Source organism: Corvus hawaiiensis, chromosome 23 (genome assembly GCF_020740725.1).
Source record: "Corvus hawaiiensis isolate bCorHaw1 chromosome 23, bCorHaw1.pri.cur, whole genome shotgun sequence".
In the NCBI taxonomy this organism is placed as follows: domain Eukaryota; kingdom Metazoa; phylum Chordata; class Aves; order Passeriformes; family Corvidae; genus Corvus; species Corvus hawaiiensis.
In genome coordinates this window covers 2,519,419-2,541,189 of record NC_063235.1, presented here as the reverse complement: position 1 = coordinate 2,541,189, position 21,771 = coordinate 2,519,419, and the positions used below count along the sequence as shown (strand labels likewise).

Sequence of the window (21,771 nt, the reverse complement as noted above, 5' to 3'; positions counted from 1 at the left end):
ATTTTTGATAGAGAATCCCAGAATGAGACTACTTGACAGCTCTCTTTGATTGGAACTAAACAGGTACACACAAGACCTGATTTAGTCCTGGGCCAAGGCAGAACAAAAATCATCTTGGAACCGAGGAAAGGGTTAATCTCAGCTGCTGAGAGCTGGGAGGGCAGGACAGTCCCGCTGGCCCTGACCATGCAGAGGGAGAGCCTGGCTCTCGCAAGGAGGCTGCCCTGCTCTGCTCCCTCAGCACATGCGAGTCCTGCAGGGGGAAACGGTGAGCAAACCCATGAGGGGACAGAGCAAAAAAGTGAAGGGATCCAGCTTTTCCGTAGCTCTATATATTTGCTCTGCAACCTGATGACATTTTCCTATGTTCAGGGGCCAGAGGTTGAGTTTTGCTGAGGCTCAGCATGTTCCCATCAGTCTGTCACTTCTCTTCCACACTTGGACTGAAACTCCTGTGTGTTCCACGTCGGTGGCAAGATGAGAGAGTTGAATCTGCTGTAATTTGCATGTGAGCCGTTAACTTATATATGGAATATGACATTTCCTGATGCTCTAGACTTCTTATTGAGACCAATCATCAGTGCAGCATATTATGGATAGTATGTCACAGATGTGCTTACCTCCAGCAAATATCTTGTTCTCTGGTGCTCTGCATGCAGCTTACTTGTTTGCTGAATCACAGGCTTCCAGGGAGAGGTCTATCTTAAAAAATCTTCAAGCATTATTTATCAGTAAGGAACTTTCTGAGCACCCCCAGTGTGTTCCACCACCTCTACAGCAGGGAAATGCTCAGGAAAATTTCTGCCTGCAGAGGCCATGCTACTGTTACTATCCTGTGCGCATATGTTTATTTTGCCTTGTACATAGCCAGTGTATTTGATTTTTAGGAAAACACACACATATGCTTTGTCTTTGTCTTGCCTCATTCCCTTTATCTGCTCCAGAGTGGGGAGGTTGAGTGTGGCAAAAAGGCCCAAAGAGACTAGACTGCCTTGCACTAAAACCAGCTTGCTAAAGATCTTGGATCTCACTCTGCTTTCTTTTCCTTTTTTTCCCCATCCCTGAGCCAAGGATTCTTGGCAATTTCCATCACATTTGTGTAGGATGCAGCACAAAGCGAGCAACTTGGGAAATAGCTTCTGTTTGCTGCAGCAAAAATCACCAGCTCAGTTTTAGCAGAAAACAAAGTGCACTTGCTCCTGCAGTGGCCAAGCAGTGTTGGGCAAGGATCTTTAGAAGCACAGTACAGACAGAGGATCTGGTGTTAAGGAAGGATAAGCATCTCAATGAAGACATAAAGGCTGCTCCAAGAAGTAAAACTCTTAATGGAGCTGTGTTGTAGGAGGCTATGGGAAGTCAGGGTGCTGTGAACAGGGTCAGTTCAACCCTGGAGAACTAGTAAATAACCAAGATGCACCAGTCCTGGCAGAGAAGAGAGAAGAATCCCTTCCTTTATGTACCCCTGTGCCTGTGGGACAAGGCAGGGGACTAGTCATGCCATCAACCGTTCCAGAGCGATTGAGGAAACCCAGAATAATTAGCCCCTCTATGGCCTGTTATCTGAGTTCATCACTGTCCTTGCAGCCTTACCAGTTTCAAACATCAACTTTGGGTTTTGGTTGCTCTGAACCAGAACTGCCTGGAAGCAGATGGCAGTTTGTAGCTTTCCAAAGGACAACTAAGCCCTGCCTTCCAGGTCACATGGACTGAGGGGGAGTCCTGGAAAGGTCTCTAGACAAATTGTGCCTTTTTAACTCCCCAGCAATCACCAAGGTCCAAGGTATAATCTTGTTTTACTCCCCTGTCTTGGTTTGAAAGACAGGTGTCTGCCAAGGAAGGCAGGAGTCTCCCTTGAAATGGAAGAAAAATAAAATTGCAACCCCCTTCCCTCTGAATTATGATGATTTTGAAATTAAGGGGCTTTTAGGCAAAGATATGAGGAATAGGAATAACAGTGGTTTACTATTTTATATATATGTGTGTATAACAGGGCAAACAAACAACAATAACTATGGCAGTAACAGCAAACAATCACAAACCCAGTGCCAGCCTTCTCGGCTGTCAGGCCCTTTCCCCTCGGGTGCAGTTCTGCTCGCAGCCGGCAGGGGCGCTGGCGGCTCCCGGTGAGCAGGGCAGGTGCGATGGTTCCCCCGCGGCTGCAGGGGGCGCTCCGGAGCGAGCTCGGGGAGCACGCGGCACCGGTGCCCTGGGATCCCCGGAAGGGATGGGACAAAGGCTTCACAAACCCCTGGGCAGCCGATCCCGGTGTCCGGCTGGATCCTCGGGAACAGCAGGCTGGAACGGCAGGCTGGAGCGGCAGGCTGGAACGGCAGGGACGAGCACAAATCCTGGGTGGCAGACGAGATGTATCGAACTCCGGAGCTGCGGTGGGAACCCCCCAGAGGTCTCGGCAGGCAGGGCGTGCAGGGCTACAGAGCAGCGAAAGCTCGAAGCAACGGCGGGGGCAGGGCTCCGGCACAGCCCGGCTCCCAGCGGGGCAGGGAAAGGCGGACTTGGGAATCCCGGGGTTTCTCCGGTAGAAGGAAGACAGACAAAAAAGCAGAAGTCTCCAGTGCTGACGAATTCCTTACAGCCTCTCTCTCTGTCCAAACGCCGGGAACTAACTGCCCACAAGCCCAGGTGAAAGAGAGTAGTACAGTTGGACCCCTCCACCTATGGCCAGGTCTTTTGTTTTCCTTAAGCACCCAGTAATTTGTCCCCCTGTATGGGGAACATGTATGGGGAAAATTCTTTAAGAGAAAAAGAAAACAGAAGAACTCCTAAAACCCCAACATCCCCAGCATTCGTGCTCTGGAATCCTGCAGCAAACAGTCTGTAGCTGGCATGGTCTCCATGCACTGGCCCTGGAAGTGGTGACTGAACCCAAACTGCTTGCTGAAGTCATGCAAGTGCTTATGTCGTTTGTCAGGAGCCCTACGCTATTGCAGTGATCTCCAGAACACCAAATCCTGCTGGTGAAATGTCCATCAGACCAAATGCATCTTAAATAATATTAAATCTTTTTTTTCTGTCTTGTAGTTAAAACACTTCTAGTAAGAGGTCTGTCTGTAAATTGGACATATTTCATCTCATGTTTTAATCATAAGCACTGTCAAAGGAGCTGCAGAAATGAACACGTTACAAGCGTGCAAGCTGGTGGTATTGACTCCACTTAGAGAAAACCTTTAGCCATGCACAGCAGACCCAGTACACTCACCTGTGCTGGGTAACTGCTGTGTTACAGGAATCAGGAACAAGCAACATCTATGTCATTTGGTAATTGCTGAAACAGTTCAAAGTTCAATAGAAGAAAAAAAATACTTCTGAAGAGATGCACTGATAATGAAACTACACAAAAGAAGATGATTTAACATCTCCTTTGCCAAAAGGCAGAGGTCCCCCTCAAGCATTTACCTTGAGCCATCTTTTAGTGGTCAGGCACAAACTCATGCTTCTTACCAACCTCAGGGAATAGGAAAAGACATTTCTGAAATGGAGTCTGTGCATAAAAGGTTTTAAAGAACACCAGAACCAGCACAAGAAAAGAATCAGGGTGCTGTGACCACAGGTGCTGGGAGCTCTTGTAGGAGCTCAGTTGCTCACAGAATTGCATCTGGTCAGCACAAGAGGGGAGGGTGAGGTGCTTGTGATTTCTAGAAACAAGTTCAGGAGAAGGGTCTTTTGCTAGGCAGAGGTATTTGCACCACCAAGGAAATAAAGCAGTGCCTGCTAACTAGGAATGGCCAGTGTCACTGACATTAAACTAAAGCAAACTTGTTTCAGGGAGATTTGGGACTACCTGGAAGAGGAGGTCAGTGGGTGGATCACAGTAAAGAAACCTCATCCTGAGGAGGAATTGAACAGACACTCTAATAGAACAGACATACTAAGGTTCACAGCAAAGTGGGATTCCTAGTGGGAAGATGACTGCAAAGTCAATTATGATGCCAGCTGAATAAAGATAGAGACTTTTCTAATTTATCAAAGGGCCCATCAAGTGATGGGAGAAGACACCATACCTACCTCCCTCCCTTCTCAGTACTACTTCCATTTGCTTGGTGGTGATTTGGGCATTTTTTCACTCAGAAGCCATTCACCTTGGTAAGGTAGACTCAGAGAGGCTCAGAACAAAAACACAGGCTGGTGAGGTAACAAGCTGAATGACTCCCCAACATGCCTGAGACAGTGAAAGAGAAAAGAGGAGGAAGCAGGAGGGAAACTGCTTTATGCCACAGCACTGTTAAATCCATTCAGCCTCTCCAGCAGCCAGTCTGTGGGCATGGCTTTGTAATCACTAAATGCCAGTCAGACCACTGCTAAAAGGGGTTTCTCTCCCAGCTTTCTTGCTCCATCAGATCTAGAGCTGCCTGTCCTCACGTGTACTTCCACTGCCATAACCTAACAGGAGTTCAGGGTCACTGCAGAGGAGTTACTTCACCAGATGTTCCTCTCCAGAAAACGGCATGGGCTGATGAACTGGGGGGTAAGGCCTAACACATCTACCAGTGTAGGATCCCCCTTGAAACTGATGCAAAGTTGAAAGGTGAGGAAAGAGAGACGTGTTTCAGAGAGTGCTGATGGGCAAGAAAGCTGCGTGATGTAACAAGGTACCTACTTGCACACCGCAGCCCTGAGGGACTCCAGAGAGTTTGTAACTCCTCTCTCTGTGGCGTGGTAGATCACAGAGGTCCAAATCACTGCATTCCCAGTCTCACAACAAATCGCCTCCCTTACAGGTGCTTGGGCAGAGGCTCTGTGGCTGAGATTACATGGCATAGTTAGTGCACCAAAATGCAGAATAAAACTCAAGAGACATGAATTTAAACCCTCATCTGTTCCCTTCAGAATACAGAGTTGTCCTAATATTTATGTCAGCTCTCCATAGTCCACTGAAGCTGTTATGCCAAACTTCTCACTAGCGACTCTGCAGCTTTTGGGGAAGCCAACCCCAGCTGACAGATACAATAGGAAAAACATTCTGAAAAAGGTAAAAAAATGGATTTTTAAATAGGTATAACCCAAACAGGTCAATAGTATATTGCTTTTCATGATGCAGTTCGTCTCACCAGGTTCAGAGAGGTGGGGAGGGGAAGGTACTAGTATTTCATTAATTAGCCGTGACTAAAAGGAACAAAGCCCACAGCGAAGCTCTGTACACAGCCTTGGCAGAGCTCACCTCACCACCGTTTCTCACAGACTGAGCATGATCAGGCAAGGACACTCCATACCTTCTCTTCCAGGGCTGACCACATGGGTGACGTCTTCACTGAAGAACAGTTTTTAAGGGCATCAGAGTGACAGTGGTGTCATTTACTCTGCAGACAAGATGTACCACTACCTGCAATATTCATCAAGTGAGGGCAGCCCAAAGGGAGCAGCTGGCTGGGGATGTATCAGGGAACACAGGAGAAACTGGGACACCTTCAGCTAGCTAGTCAAACCTTGTCAAACCACTTTAAACATTGAAGGCATCATTCGCTTCCTGCACTTTCAGACAGGGCAGTTCCAGGCACATTCACAGCCAGTTCAATGTCACTGCCACCCTTCAATGACTGTAATGCAGGCAGGGTTTCACCAGTGCTGCAAAGTGACCCTGTTTGGGCAGATTTACAGACATGACAGTGTGGGTGTAGAAAAAAAGGCTGTTTTCTTTACCTTCCTGTTGTTACATAAAGTCACCTTCTTGTCAGTGCTTACTGCAGTAAGGTCACATTGTTTCAGGTCACTTACTGTGTATTCTATGATGAATTTCCTACATTAAAATGTCAAAAGTGATTGAAACGGCATAAAATTAATCTTAATCCATCCATTTTTGGAAAGGGGCTTAGCTAAGGAAGAGAGAAGTTGAGACAATAAAACAAACCCCAATCTACTGGGCATTTAAAGGCATTGTGGAAAAGAACATTCACATGAAAGTCAGGATCTCAGTTGTCTTGCTCCAGGACCTAGGACCACCATAAGTGACACCTGCACAACTTAGAATACTACTTTTCTCTCTGTTTATGGCACTAAACACTAACTGCAGTAAGTGAACCTTACTTTTTTTGTCGTCTGCTAGTTCAGTGGAGATAACACCCCACTAGACCACAAAGACATTTTACTTGAAACAAAGTTACTTCTCTGTGAATGGCTTGCTACACAGGTACCACTGTCACCCAACTCTTCTCGCAGCTTTAACTTTAAAGTTATCCCACTAGGCACAAATGGTCATTTCTTTCACATAAATCTAAAGAAAATAGCTCAGTTCTAGACAGGCTTGCCTACTCAAGAGTGCATCTTTACTTTGGAAGAAAATTAAGTTTAAAACCAGATAGTGAAGTTGGTTGGTTTTGTTTTCATTGAACAGTTACTGAGCAAGAAAGTGAGACTGAGTAGTTTATTTGATGTTGTTGCAGACCACAGTATAATTGGATGGATTTGGATTATGTTGACCAAAAGATACAGTCTTCACGCTGTTTTACACCATAATCAGATTGGCCATGCACATTCAACAACAGCACCAGCTTAGTCTTTAAGCTGCTTGATCTTATGCTTATGGCGCTCGATTTCTTTCTGCAGACGCTCAATCTCTTTCTGGTGGTGGTGGATCTCCTCCTCGTGGTGTTTCCGTAAGGCAGAGAGCTGCTCCCGCTCCTTTTCCCTGCAAGAGAGGACGGCAGGAAGTGTAGCCCCGCAGCCGAGCGGAGGCAGCGGCACGGGAGAGACCGATCGGGCCCTGCCCCGGGCTCGTGGGGAGTGGCTCTACAGGCCTCGGGCCCCGCTCACCTGAAGTACCGTTCCTCCTCGGCCGCCTGCTTCTTCCCGAAGGCGCCGCCGGCCTCACGGATGGAACCGCCGCCGCCGCCGCCCTTCCCGGCGCCTTTACCCAGCTCGCCCAGCTGCGGGAGAGACGGCGGTAAGCGCGGAAGGACAAATGGACAGGCAGAGGCACGGAGGTACAAAGAGAGAGACAGACTGACGGACGGACGGACGGATAGGCAAAGGAGAGGAGGGAAAAAGGGACGGACAGACGGAGGGGAGAAGGAACACTCCCAGCCCTTGCGCCCACCTGGTCAGCGCCCGATCCCGAGCTCCAGCGCTGCTGCTGCGCCAGCAGAGCCCCACGCAGGCCGCCCCGCGCCGCCACCGCTACCACGGCCGCCATAGCCGCCTGCCCTTGGACTGCCGGACAAGCCGCCGCCGGGCGGGCCCGCCCAGCCGCGCCTGCGCAGCCGCGCCCCCCGCCTACCTCCCGCCGCCGGGGCCCAGCGGCGCCGGGGGCGGGGCGGGATCTATGGCGTCACAAGGCGGGGCCCCGGTCCCTCACGCGGTCTTAATCATGCCGCGCGCCAGGGGGCGGGGCTTGTTGCTGCGGCGCGCGCCGCGGTCACGTGCCGTGACGGCGCGGTCACGTGTCGATGGCGATGGCGGCGGCGGCGGGGCCGGGCGCGGGCGCGGCCGAGGACGCGTTCTTGACCTTCTACAACGAGGTACCGCCCGCGCCCCCTAGGCCCCGCCCGCCCGCGGCCCCGAGACCTGCGGGCCGCGCGGAGCCGGGCTGTGGCAGGGTCGGGGGCCGCCGGTGGGCGGGACGGGCGGAGCCTCTGTCGGCGCTGGGCAGGGGGTGGGCGAGCGACGGGTGCCGGTGAGTTCGTGCTCGGTCCTGCCCTCCGACAGCCCTGGTGGTGGCTGGGGACGGGACCCTGCGTTCGGCCCACGTTCCGTTCAGCTAAACGTGGGAGGTGTGCGCTCGCGGGCCCTGAGCGCGTGCCCCCGCCGTGCTCTTGCTCGGCCTTGGTGTGGGCAAACTGTCACTTGGGAGGGTGCGTGGGCCCCTTTCTGTATGCAGGGTTCCGTTATTTTGGGCACAGTCTGAACGTGTTTCCTGAGCTGCCCGCACAGGCGCCGTGCCAGTTTGGTGGATGCATGTTTCTTTAAATAAAGATGAACATTAAATAGAAATACATGGTTTGGTTCGGTATAGTACTGTGAACGGAACTAAATAACCTGTGGTTAGAGTAAAGTGGACTCGTATATTTGCATCAGTATCACTTAAAGTGTTTAAAGGGCTGCACTGCCAACAATGGGTTAAAAGTAATAACGCCGTGGTTTCCAAGGAATCCCAGTGACAGTACTGCTGGAGGTGCATGGGGAATGGGGAAGGCACAAAACTGTAAAGCAAGCCTTAGAAGAAACAGGCAGAACTGCTCTACAGTGTTTTTTATAGTTAAAACATGATGTTAAAAATACTGTTGTGCTGTAGGAAAGGCTAAAAAATATGGCCTTCTAGTGCCTGTGTAAAGTAACTACAGGCTTGGGGTAAGCAAGAGGTATTATGATTGTAGTCCAGGACAAGGATGACTGGTATACTGACAACATGGATAAAACAGGTAAGAGTGTTGTGATGGTCAGTTAATACAGGTCTCTCTTGTTCTTCAGGTAAAGCAAATTGAAAAACGAGACTCTGTTTTAACATCAAAAAACCAAATTGACCGGCTGACCCGACCTGGATCTTCGTATTTCAACTTGAACCCTTTTGAGGTTTGTTTGAACATTCTATCCTCCTTTCTAAATTGGTGTATGAACTTCCTGATTTCCTGAGTATTTATTCCAGTAAAAGACAAGAAGGAAAGAAAGGAATTCTTCATGTACAGATTACTGTGCAGAAGGTTTGCAGAAGATAGCAGGATGGTGTATATGTGTTCACTATCTTTCTCACTGTTTGATGGCAGCACAAACTATATATTGTCACATTTCCCTCATACAACAGCACTGGAAGATTTGGCTGAGTACTTTCTGAATGGGAAGGTAGTAGCTGGAGGTGGCAGCTTGGCAGGTTCTGGTCATAGCTCTCTTAATTCAGCATTTCTAGTTCTGTGTTTTATTTTGGGTGTTCATCCCACTGAACTTGTATACTGCATAGAGTAAGAAACAGTCTCTCAGTGGTCACACCAGTGAGTAGTCTCTGAGGAGCCATTGGGTAATGGATAATCCCCTTGCACTTTACAGTGTTTGATTCTGGTTATAAGTGACTGCAAGTTGCAGTCAGTTATAAAGTCTTAATGGGTAGGAAAGCCTGAGGAAGACAGTAAATAAGCAATCTGGTGTTCATCTGGAGTTGGCTTTCCCTGAGCGTATTCCTTCCTGATGTCATCTTCTCTGCCTTTTTCAAGCCTCAGGTGCTTTTTGTAGTCCCAATTCAGGGCTGGTCAGCCAGATGAGTCAGCAGATTCACTTTGACAGCATTCAGTTTTGTATAGGTCTTAGTACTTGACTTGAAGTGTAAATTAAGAAAGCCATTTCAGAGTAGACTGTAGCTTTTCTGTGGGAGAGTGTTTTTTATTTACAGATTCTTAGAGTCAGACTGCATGCATCTGCTCACTTGTTGCTTAAATCTTCTGTTCAGTAAATTAATTCATGAAAGAGTTCCTAAACTTTGCCGCATCTGTAAAGATCAGTAAACAAGTGATGTCACTCATGGAAACCAAACAGTAAAACTCTACTGTCTTCTTTCAAAATGATAAAATGAATAAATTCATATAAAGTAGTATATTTCCTGCCCAAAGTTCTAAGTTATGAATGATCTGACATTGTCCCCAAACCACCATATGCTTTTGTTTCTGTCAGACTGAGCATTGCTACGGGATGGGTCAAAAGTTCAGACCAGTTTATGGGTTGTAGCTGTTTACACAAGACTTGAACGTAGAAAGGACACTGGCATAGCCAGAGGAATCTAGCATTGCTAAAAGTAGTGTCACAAACATGTGAAATGTTTCTGTTTTACTGGGTGAAAATTCATGTCATTGTGGGGCAAGCTTTCTGGTGTGTGCCGGTGTTACAGAATTGTAGAACATGCTGAATTGAAAGGCACCCATCAGGATCATCCAGTCCAAATCCTGGCCCTGCACAAACACCCAACAGTCCCACCCTGCGCATGCCTGGGAGCGTTGTCCAAATGCTCCTGGAGTTCTGGCAGCATTGGGGCTGTGACCATTCCCTGGAGAGCCTGGTCAGTGCCACAACATGCTCTCGGGGAAGAACCTTTTCCTGATACCCAACCTAAACCTCCCCTGACTCAGTTTCATGCAGTTTTCTCATGTCATGAGAGTGAAGAGACTGGGACCTGCCCTTGAGCTGCCCCTTGGAAGGATGTGTAAGAGTGTAATGACTTCTCTGCTCAGCCTCCTCTTGTTCAGGCTGAACAAACCCAGTAACTTCAGCCACTCCACATGAGAGTGTTAGAGCTTGCTGACAGGAACCTGAAACGTGGAGAATAGCATCAAACGTGCTGTGCTTTCATGGTCTCCTTTAGGTGCTGCAAATGGATCCCGAAGCCACAGATGAAGAGATAAAGAAAAGATTCCGACAGGTATTCAGCTTTTGCACTCAAAGTCCATGGAAGGGAACTACAAGTGCTGTAGAGATTGTGCGCTGGGTGTGGGCACAAGAAAAATGGTAGTAAAGCTGTATCTGGGTAGAGGGGTGTCTATTTTTGGCAGAAATTCATAGAACGGTGCTTGTATCAACAGGAGGAGAGCTGCAGCAGTGTCCCCAGTCCATGCATGATAGGCTGCTTTGCCTGTGCCATGTGTGATGGGGCTATTGCAAACTGATAGAGCCATGTATAATCAGCCTCTTGAGCTTGAGTTCAAAAAGAAGATCAAAAACTGTTTTTATCAAATATATGGACTTGGATCCAAAAGTATATTTTCTCTGAGGTTTCTTTAAGAATTTCTGTGGTCACTTTTAGTGGCTTGGTTACCTGGAAAAGTAGCAGCCCTGCTTACTGGCCGGTCTGCAACACAGGAAGCATTACCCCAGCCTCCCTCTGCTGACAGACCTGCAGGAAAAATTTTGAGTTTAATCAGTGCACAGCAAAGAAACAGTATTTGGGAGGCTGCAGCCTCCATCTGAATTAATAGCATTGGGTGCCTTTAGACAGGAAGATGCTGGGTGGCAGAGGAGCAGGATATGGGCTACTCCTGTATGTGGGAAGTGGGAGGATAACTTCTTGGTCTATTGCTGACTTCTCAGTTCTGCAAGACAGTAAAGTGGGATGTTCTCTGCTTTGGGCTGGTAAAATGCTATGGGGAGATGATTTGAATTCAAGGTAATGAAATGAAAAATGTGCATGGAATTTCGCATTGAAGAAATCAAACACTTAAGTGCAGAATGTGGAATAGCCAACAAAGGGAAAAAAAGACACTGGCTGAAGTAAATCTGTTCAGGACTGAAGGCAAACCTTTTCTTGGGAGCTACAAACCGGCACCTGTAGAGTTCCAAAAGTAGTTATTTTGTAGACTTCAGCACTGTGTGGTTTCAGTTGCTGCTCCGTAATGGCAATGGCAATGGCAAAAATAAAAGGTCTGGAAAAAAAATAAAAAAAGAAGCCGTATGGGGAAAGTTTGAAATAACGTTCTGAAAGAGGAATGTGGGGACATGTGGTTTCCAGCCCAGTTAAAGTTCCCCTCAGGATGGTAGTGATCCGTGTCCTGTCTCTGCCAGGTAGAGTACAGGCAGGAGTTTTCTTAACTTTCAGTAAAGTAGCCTGAGGAAAAATGACCACTCTTAAATAGTTTGGTATTTGGACAGCCTTGGGGATGCTGGAGAACTTCTTGAGAGACTTTGGTTGAGGATGATTTTTTAATGTCTGTTTCTTGTCAAGACCAAGGATACAAATCTTCAATGACCAAGGTGTTCATATCAGCCCAGGCACTGTAGTTGAGGGGTGTTTAAATTGTTCCACACATCACAAGCTGCAGCTTTTCTTGGACAGCCTGTTACAGGGATTGTTTGTTCTATCGACTTGTACTGGCACATACTTCTGCATGTTGTCAGCTGGTTTTTCCCACGTACAAAGGAATGTGATCTCTTTGGATTCTTTCTGTCTGATGCTATTTCCCTTCTCTCAAAAATCTCCAAAATACTCTTCATCTTTCACCATGATCTTGATAGCAAGATCCTTTCTCTTGCAGCTGTCAATATTGGTGCACCCAGACAAAAACCAAGATGATGCAGATAGAGCCCAGAAAGCGTTTGAAGGTAATGCTCTTTCTCTGGGCTGCTTTGGGTTAGTAGTTGCGGCTTTTCTGGTGCTGGTTTAAATGTTCATTAGGGTGGAGGGGACAGAAGGGTTGCTGCAGAGGTGCTTTAGCTGTGGCAGAAGCAGCTGTGGTAGCAGCAGCTGTGTGAGGCAGTGGCATTTCAGCAGGTGGCACTAGGTGGCAACAATGGCATTATCATGTCACAACAGGGACAGACATCTTCATGGGGTTTTGGGATTGTTCAAGAAAAACTGTTTAATCTGCGCATTAGATTTTAGTCAAAGACTATAGGACAGAAGTAGAGTGATGGTTTTAGGTGTGTGTTTTGCATCACAGTAAGGTGTTCTGCACCTTAAACTCATCTCATGCCCAGTAGGACTGATGCTTTCACCTGCTCCCTCCAGAAGGTATCATACAGTTCCTGCCATTACTGTACCCCAAAACTCATTTAACTATGCATGTTACCACTTTCCTAGAAGTATTTAATAAAAAAAACCCAAACAAAACCCACTGCCGAACAAATGACCTCTACAAATTCTAGAAGACAAATTAGTAATGCTGACAAGTAGCAGTCTTGTGATGCCTTGTGAACATGACTACTGGTGCTATTAATATTGATGCTTTTTGTTAGCTGTAGATAAAGCTTACAAGCTGCTGCTAGATCAGGAGCAAAAGAAGAGAGCCTTGGATGTGATACAGGCAGGAAAAGAATATGTGGAACACACTGTAAGTATTCTATGGGAACGTCCAGAGTTGGGGGTGAGTGGTAATCATTCATATTTTGCTTTTTGGTACGCTTGCCTCATGTTTGTCACTAAACTGAGCAAACCCCATAATGGTACTGTGCAGGTGGGCACCAAGCTCTTCACAGCAGAAACAAGCCTGGTGTGTCCAGGACTGCTGTTGAGCTCAGTGCAAGATAATTCAGTGAAATTCAGTACTTGAAATAATCAGGTCAGACTACATGATCTGACCTAAATATTTTTTTCCAAGTCTGTGAATGAATGATGCAGTTCAGATATGTGTAGGTGGAAGAGAATAGGTGGTGACAGCAGGAGACTGGGAAGTTTGGGGGATATTGACCTGTAAGATAAGAAAAAGACCTTGGATTGCATTGGCCAAGAAGTTATAGTAATGTGGGTGGATTAAAACACAGAAAGCTTGAGGAAGCAGATGATACAGGAGAACTCAGATACTCTTAACACAAGGAACGCTTGATGTTCTGTTTGTTGTTAGTCACTTGAATATCAAGAAGCAAAGTAAACTTCCTGCTGGTTTGGATGGTGTATATTGAATAAGAATATATCCTTCAAAAAACCAAAAGGGATTATGTTGAAGGAATAGAATCCATCACAGTATTTTTAATTATTACAGTTCACGTGATAGTAATCTTGTATGTATTTATCTGGGCCTAGGAGGGTTTGGTGTAAAATAAAACATCGATCCAGTCAAGAGCAGAGTTCTTTCTACACATTAGAATAGGAATGCAGAACTACTTGGATACAATTATGTAAGCCCTATAAAATTTTTAAGGCTCTTATTTTTGTTCTTAATCTTTAGGTGAAAGAAAAAAAGAAGCAGCTGAAGAAGGATGGAAAACCTCCCACTGTAGAGGAGGATGATCCTGAAGTTGTAAGTCATACTATATTCAGAGAAACTGGGGAGTACAAAATGTGTTTTGAGGAATTAAGATTCAAAACCAATGCAGAAGTATTTATTAGACTTGTTAATGTTGTAAACCCTTATATTTACAGAAGAACAAATTCTGCTTAGCCACTGTAGAGTATCATGTGTCAGGTGATACCTGTGTACTTTGGAAAATAGTTTCACCGTAGTGTAAAGAGTAAATATATTGTGAGATTATATAGATCAAAATACCCTGTTCTTTTCTCAAAGCAAGTCTTCATTGCTTGTGCATCATGCACTCTTTTTTGAATTTAATTTCTTGTTGTCTTCTGACTGCTGGAACTGTGGCAGTCCTGCTACTGGCGGAGGCACGTGTAGCAAGCACTCACTGCAGCACGGCTAAAATGAGCTTGTGATGTTTTTTATTGAGAGCTGTTTTGTCTGTTTCTTTCATATAGCACTGAAGGACAGATGTGCTGTTCTGCAACAAACCACTTGTATTAGAAAGGGCATGGCATAACTCAGTTCTTCTTACCTGGGTTCTAGTCTGGAGAAGTCCAGCGATATGAGAGGCTGTAACAATGATAGGTGATTGCTAAACATTGACTCCATTAGTCTCATCACCCTTTTTTTTCATGGAAAGTGATTTTTATCTGTCAATATCACCACAGTAACCCCATAACCATCCTATTCTTGTTGTTCTTTAGTAATGAAGATTGGTTTAAGCATATTGATTTCCTACTGGGAAGCCAGTGGTAGGTTTTTACAACACATCAAGATGATCTGCTGTAAAGTTACTCTCTAAAACAGTGACCATTTTTTTGTCACATGTAACAATGCAAGACTTAACCCAAGAGGGTTTGAAGTGAACAGTTCTCTTTAGGCACAGCTTCATGAATACAAATTAAAACGAGACTAATGTGAGATTAATATGTAGTTGTTTCCTGGTGCCAGGGCCAGAATTTAATCAGCAGTGGTTTATACCTTCCTGTGTGCTGCTGCTGTTGTCAGGTCAAGATATAGCTTATGTGGGCGCACCTATGGTTTGCTTTCTTTGCTTCTTACATTCGTCTGTAAAACAGACTTTAACTGTGTTGATATGCATTATTTTAAGACTGGATTTGTGTTTTACAGTTCAAACAAGCTGTATACAAACAGACAATGAAACTCTTTGCTGAACTGGAAATTAAGAGGAAAGAAAGAGAAGCAAAAGAAATGCATGAAAGGTATAAGTGATGTTCTTCTTGTGCAGTTCAGGCTCTTCTTCCCCCTCATGCTTCCTCAGAGAAGATAAAGGATCAGAGAGTCTTAGAACAGTCTAAATTGGAATGAACCTTTGGAGATCATCTGGTCTGACCTTCTGCTGAAAGCAGAGCCTTGGATTAGATTAACAAGGGTCTTGTCATGCTGATTTCCAATAATGTGGATTCCGCTACTTCTCTGAGTAGCCCATGTGCTGTAGAGCCCTATGCTTGAGGAAAGCACACAGGAGATTTGTGCTCCTCTGTTGAAGACATCAGTATATTTGATACGCTTGTATTCTCTTATGTGTACACACGGAGGCCAGCCACAGCAGTGAAATGGTGACACAATTCTGCATGCTATTAGTGTGCAAAGGATTGATTTTTAATTTTATTTAAGTGACAGAAATACCCTGTGGCATGTGTGATCCTGAACTATTTTAGGTGTTTTGATCACATGCTGCTTGAGTGCTCACTGCAGATACACTTCCTGCCGGAGGGTTCTGCGGTGGTCAGTGAGGTGGGAAGTGGCTGTAGGACATTGCTTTTGATTACAGGTGAAAAGTAGGAGGTTAAAAATTTAATTTTTGCTTTGCGTGCTGAAGGGGTTATTAACTTCTCAGAATGTGTATCCTCAAGAGTTTTAGAGACTTACTACTAGAGTGATATCCAGCTTCTTGGATGAAGAAGTCCAGCTTGTTTTGCTGAGCAAGAGAAGCCGACTCACTAATTATGTGCTTGCTGTCAGTGGGGCCAAACCATCTTCTCTGCTTGCTGCTCTTCCAAATTTGAAACAAAATTCTGTTTTCTGTGCTATCTTAGGTGTGTGTATTTACTTATTCTGTAATCGGCCAAAAAATTAGAAGGGCTTTCCAAGATGTTTTGAAAGTATTGCCTTGCTTTTTAAAATAGATGCTTGTGGGTTCATAACTTCTTTGTGGCTTCCCTTCCAGGAAGCGGCAGAGGGAAGAGGAAATTGAAGCACAAGAGAAAGCCAAACGAGAACGAGAATGGCAGAAGAACTTTGAGGTATTCAGCAGTTTAACTTACAGAATGGGCCTCAGCAGTTCTTGTCCATGTTGCAGGGAATGCCCCTAGAGAGATGAGAGACCTTTTGTATGCAAGTCTGTAAGACAATTTAATAGATCTGCACCAGCCTGGCTTTTGTTCATGTGGGTGGAGAAGAGCCCATCAATATGGCTTTGGTATCACCTGTGCAGAAACAGGTCTGGTAAATTGAGGTATGCTATTTTTCATCTCTGTCAGCAGTTCATTCTTGTCTTTAGTTGTAAAATTGAATTGCTGCTTAGCCCAGGTCACTGGTGACCACTAAACCTTAATCTGGAAAGTGTTTGTGTGGACTGTTGGTGGTATTTTCCAGTCTGCTTCCTAACACTTATGGGATCTGTGTCTCCTCTGAATATCAAAGACATGATGGACAGTCACTTCTCAGTGACCCTGCCACCCTGCAGCCAGGGTTTAGGCATATCTGAAGTAGTTCGTGGTGGTCGTGCTGCTATTTTAGGGATCCAGCCTACAGCCCACCAAAATACTCGATCTAGCCTATAACTCTTCCCTCATTACACACCAGAATTGAAGACTTGAGGCATGCAGGGAGTGGTGGGCAGGAAAGATGTCGGTAAAGATGTGCAGGATGTCATGAAAGGATGAATTAGTGTGTTCATTTAATCCAAAGTCAGAGCCCAGTCTATGCTCAAGAGAGCGTTAAAAAAGGGATATCTGGGAGAGAAGTGTATGAGCTGGACTGGCATCCTGTGGAAAGCGGACAACTAGGATGTGTCGGGAGACTCAGCTTGGAAGAGTTTGTGGTTGTGTGCCATATAACAAGTATAGAAGAGCTGGGTATTCTAGAAAACTTGTTTAATGTTGCTGTATTGAGTGTGCTATGGGTTTTGTTATTTAATGCCAGAGAAGTAAGTTGAGTGTGTCACTGGCCTTGTTGCTGACAGAGGTTCTGTGTTCTCACACCAGGATGGCCACAGAAGGTGGGTGTCACTGCTGTAGGGGTGCAGTACAGCACAGCAGTTGGGGACATGGGAGCAAGTGACACAACCGAATATGGATTGAGCAAACAGGAGCTGCAGAACTATTGATACTGTAGCTCTGCATGTCCTCAGCTACTGCTAGACAGCTGAATCTCTGCATAGCAGAAATAAGCCTCTCAATCTTGTGCATGCCAAGGATTCATTTTGTTTTGACACCATCTTTTCACATAGATGAAATGGTCACCAGCAAAGCTGGAGAAGACCGGTGTAGGTGTTGGGGTTGCACTGTGCCCCAGCATCCAGATCCCTGCTAGTGCTGGGCCCTCTCCCATCCTGCCATGGGAAAGGGGGAAGGGAAGCAGACAGCTGCTGCAGCCAGAGCCCATCTGCAGCACCGGTATTGCTGAGATGGGCCTGGAGTGGATGGATCCCATGCTGTGAAATGGACCATCCCTGGACTTTGTCCTGCTGTGAAACGTTCAGCCTGTAGAGATCATAGGTTGGCTTTGTGGGGAGATTTAGGGGGGTTTTTTTGTGGGTTTTGTTTGGTTGGTTTAGTTTGGTTTCTGTTTTGGTTTTTTGTTCTCCTCAGGAAAAGCTTCTGCTGCTCAGCAGGTAGGACAGGGAGAGGAGAGAAGTGCACCAGTGGCCTTTTTTCTCATTTTGTCAATGTGATGAGACTTTGAGCAAGAAGCATGAGAGAAGGCAGCAGTACATTTCCCTTCTCTGTTCTCCCTGCTTCCAAGCTGCAGCACCAGGAGAGTGAGGAGGTGAGACAGAGAAAGGAGATGGCACATTCTGGGCTGACGGATTAGGAACAGCCATTTGAGAGGTTTCTGGTTTCCTTGAGGCTTCAGTACAGCGTAAGGACTGTCCAACCCAGTCTGCTGGTTTCTGAAACAAGAATCCAGCAGAGTGCTTATACTGGTGCGTGTAAGCTTACTTATAGTTCTAATGCACTGTGTTGCTCTGGCTCTTCCCAGTGTCTTTGTGTCCTGGCTGTCAGGGGCTGCATGCTGGATAAGAGGAAATTGCTACTGATCTGAAACTGGTATGTACTACCTGTGCTCTGGCTCTTGCATTTTAACTCTCCAATTCTTCCCTGTTGTTCCCAGGAAAGTCGGGATGGTCGTGTAGACAGCTGGAGAAATTTTCAGGCAAATACAAAGGGGAAGAAAGAAAAGAAAAACAGGACCTTCCTGAGACCTCCCAAAGTAAAAATGGAGCAGCGTGAATGATCCTGGAAGCACTGCCCAAGTGCAGCTCCTCAGTCCCTTCTCTGCTTTTAAGGACTCATTGGCACCTAGAGTAAGATTTGCTTTTCAGTAGACTGCTTGTTTCCAGTACAATTAATTACCAGTCGAAGTATTTTTTTGTACTCTGTTTGAAATAGGGCCAGAGAATGACCCCAGCCAGGGCCCCCGCTACACGTAGAACACTTGGCTTAGGAGAGTCCCCACCATTCCTGCTGTCCCGTGTGTCTGCTGCCCTGTAACTTGGTGTTTTGTACTTCACAGAGACTGTGCTGTTTCACCACTTCTGTTTCTAGTTTGAGAGCTGAACAAAATATTGGAAATGCATCCAAACTCTACCAGGCACCATCTTTCTCAGCAAGTTCAGCTTGGGAAAGATCTGGACTGACTCTGGGAATATGCTTCCAGCACTGTGCAGTGCAGCTGACCTGCAGTTAAATCCTGTAGCTCCTCACTGTATTGAGTGGTGCTTGGAAGGAACCTGCCCCCAAGATCTGATTTCCAAACTAAAATCCCAGCTCTCAGGCTTAGACTTCTGTTAATCTCAGACCAGCTGGTCACTTCCTGTAAAGGAAAATAACTTCTCTTGATTAATAGTTAAGCTGCAATGGTCTGTATGTAAAATAAATTTTTACCCAAATTACTGTTTTTTTTTCTTGGAATTATTAAAACATGCAATAGCAAGAGTGTGAATGGAGTGCTGTCACTGAGATGCTGCTGCTCTTCAGCATGAATGTTTTCCCTAGTAAGGGTCTGCTGCCATCCCAAAGACTGCTCTGGTTTGTGTTTGGAAGTGACAATCCTCAGAGTGGCACCCAAGAGGCTGGGAGAAGATGGCTTTTCCTGGGATGTTGCCTGGGTAGAGGCAGATGTGCCAGGATCTGTGCTGAGAACTGAGCTTGTGACTGGGCCTTGGAGGAGGGTGGATGCGTTGGGAGGACTTGGGCATCTGTGAGGAGCGTGACTCCTCAGAGCTGTGAGGTGAGCTCAAACTCATGACTTTTGGATTTTTAAATTCCTGCTTTCTGTGTGTTGTAAGTTTTTAAAGACATTCTTAGCTGTTAAAGGTGTTGAAAATGGAATGTGCCACAGACTCATGTGTGCCAGGCAGGTTTCTCTGGGGACCTTTCTGCAAGCTCTTCTCATGGCCATCCCCATACCTGGGTCCTGTGGAGAGCTGCTTCCATGAAGATGATGCTTTCCTTCCTCCTCATGGCCGTTAGCCAGGTCCTTTCACTTGAGTTTGCACTCATATGTTGCATTCATACATGCCCTCTTCAAGTGAGCATGATCCTTTGTGCTGCTCCTTGTGTCTTGGGCGTTGGCGACGGCTCACTCTGGGAAGGTTGGTTCTGCTGCTCCGGGAAAGGTGCCTCCAGCTACTTGTGTCCCAGCTCTTCCAGTTTTAATGAACTGCCTCCTATTCCTGCTTACTGGGGAGGAGCAACATGACTGAGCTGTGTTACCCAAATGTGTCTGCAGGAAGAGCAGCTCCCAGGGAAGGCAGTGCTTCCTTATAGGACTGGGACTTAGCTGAACCTGCTGAAGGGAGCCTGGTGCTCTCCACTCACCTTCTTTTCTTTTCCTCTCATGCACTGGTCTGTATCGCCAGATGTAAAATGAAATGTCCTTCCCTTATAAAATGAAGGTATTTTGGTGCTTTATACATTAAATAACTCCTAACACAGCAGAACCCGAGTTCCTATTTTCTGCGTAAACACGGGAATGTAGTTTCTTATTTGCCCTGTGAGGTGTAATGTGCTAAATAGATCACTTGAGATGAACCTGGAGGGGCAAGGCACTGCTTATAAAGTAACATGTCGGTGATGTCTGGGTGGAACATGAGCCAAACATTAGCTAGCAGCAGAGTAAGATGGGCTGACAGGTCTGGGAGCCACTGAACTGTTCAGGCACTGAAATTACTTTTTATGGGCAGAACCTATTATTCCAGTAACTGGGAATGTGTTGGTAGGACATAACTTCCTTGTCAAGGCAGCGATTGGCTGCATTTTTTCTGGGAGAAATGTCAGCTGACTTATGCTGTTGTCTCTCTCCCTGGCTGGAAGACTCAAGTAGCTCTGGGTAGCAGCTCACATCATCAGTGTTTCCAACTGCAGTTTCTCAGTGCCCAGAGGACATGCTGCCCCTCCAACCTGCCTGCCTCTTCTTCACCTGTGAAAGTATTTCTAGCTTACGAGATCTGTCCCCATCACTCTTGTCCCAGGGTCCTTCCCTTTGATACTGAAACCCTGGTCTCTAGCAGTATTTCCTTGCCAATGGTGTAATGTCTTTAATGCTCTTTAAGGTGTTTTCTTTGCATTTTTTTCAGGTAGCTCAGGATGGGTCCTGTGAGAACTTGAAAAATTTGTAGGACCCAGTTATGCTCTGATTCTGCTGCTCAGAGCTGTGTGTATGTTGACAAGAATGTGCCTAGGGCAGTGGCTCACCACTGGCTCTTGAGGGGTACAGCTGGAGCCATGGGCCCAGGTCCATGCACTTCTGCTGTGAGTCACTGTTTTCAACTGGATCTGACTGGGTTGGGACAGTGAAATGTGCAGCTTGCAACAATGCTGTTTCATGCTCAGTTTAGCTATTTCTTTTCCCTTGGCTTCCTGCCCTACCTATGATATGCTTCTGTGTCTGAATATGCAGTTTTTCCTTTCTTATCTACCCAGCCAAGTCCTGAGAAGCTTCCCATCTGCCAGGGGGGCTTGGGCAGTACTGAAGAACCTGAGGCTTTCCTGGGTATTTCTCTGCTCCACTGGAAGGAACATGGGAGGTTAATTCTGATCTTTGTATCCTATGTAGAAGCAAACTGGTTTGAATTGCCTCGGTGGAAGTAAGTGAGTGCACAATGTGGATGCGGGCTGGGCCATTGCCTGGCCCCTGCCACACATGTCACGGCAGTAGGGCGGATTGAATGGAATGTTGTTTAATTTCAAGAGGTAGAGATGCGTAGAGAGAGGGATCTCTAGGCCTCTTACCTTACTGGGGCTCTTTTGGGGTCAGTAAACTCAACTATTCGTCCTTGATGTACAGGACAAGAAAATGCATTGCTGGGAATGAGGAGTAATTTTGTTTTCTTTCAGGAGAAGTAGTACCAGGGACTTGCAGCAGTGCCTTTTAGTAGGGTCTTGGCTTTGGTTTCCTGTGGAAATAACTTCTCTGTGTCCAGTTCCCACAGAATGTCTGGGGGAGTCAGCTAAAGTTTGGCTTTGTTTTCTGGGCATCCAGAGGCCACATCTGAAGCTCCTTGTTCCAGTCTGAGGCAGGGAGCTTGCCTTCCCCTCCCTACACACTCGGCAAGGGTGTATCTGCTGTTCAGCACTTGTGAGATGGGGAAGGACCTTTACAAGGTACTTGGTTTCTTGTGTCTGAGAATAGAAAAGGTCAACTGCTCATGTATAGATAAAGGGAATGGGGCAGAACTTTCCTGTCTGGTGCTACTGTGCAGTTTAGGAATGAGAATGGAGGATCCTCTGAGTGTGTAGACAAGCTGAGATCTAGATTTCACCTGGTAGCACAGCTATTCAGTAAAGGCTAGACTGAGTTATCACCTGTGGGATCTGCCAGAGATAAAATCTATTCTTGATAAGACATAAATCAGTGTGCTACTTAACAT

At 46.2% G+C, this 21,771-nt stretch overlaps 2 protein-coding genes across 2 annotated transcripts; one reads left to right on the top strand and one right to left on the bottom strand.

The window, feature by feature from the left end:
• Positions 1–6,362: 6,362 nt before the first annotated feature.
• On the bottom strand, positions 6,363–7,276 carry ATP5IF1 (ATP synthase inhibitory factor subunit 1; the record flags this gene model as incomplete). Its single annotated transcript, XM_048326748.1, has 3 exons — positions 6,363–6,640; positions 6,766–6,878; positions 7,049–7,276. Coding segments are annotated over 3 exons (477 nt in total), but the record flags the coding sequence as incomplete, so codon positions are not given.
• A 94-nt stretch (positions 7,277–7,370) lies between these two features.
• On the top strand, positions 7,371–18,792 carry DNAJC8 (DnaJ heat shock protein family (Hsp40) member C8). The gene is made up of 9 exons (XM_048327181.1): positions 7,371–7,469; positions 8,419–8,520; positions 10,292–10,348; positions 11,955–12,021; positions 12,655–12,749; positions 13,584–13,655; positions 14,784–14,875; positions 15,844–15,919; positions 18,012–18,792. Exons 1-9 carry the CDS (start codon positions 7,398–7,400, stop codon positions 18,132–18,134), a joined length of 756 nt encoding a protein of 251 aa, XP_048183138.1. The 5' UTR covers positions 7,371–7,397; the 3' UTR covers positions 18,135–18,792.
• The last annotated feature ends 2,979 nt before the right edge of the window (positions 18,793–21,771 follow it).

Bases quoted from the DNA above. Each gene is read 5' to 3' on its own strand.
- DNAJC8 (XM_048327181.1), top strand. From the start codon at position 7,398: ATGGCGATGGCGGCGGCGGCGGGGCCGGGCGCGGGCGCGGCCGAGGAC. The intron at 12,750-13,583 runs GTAAGTATTCTA...CTTAATCTTTAG, and splicing joins AAGAATATGTGGAACACACT to GTGAAAGAAAAAAAGAAGCA. The intron at 15,920-18,011 runs GTATTCAGCAGT...TGTTGTTCCCAG, and splicing joins AATGGCAGAAGAACTTTGAG to GAAAGTCGGGATGGTCGTGT.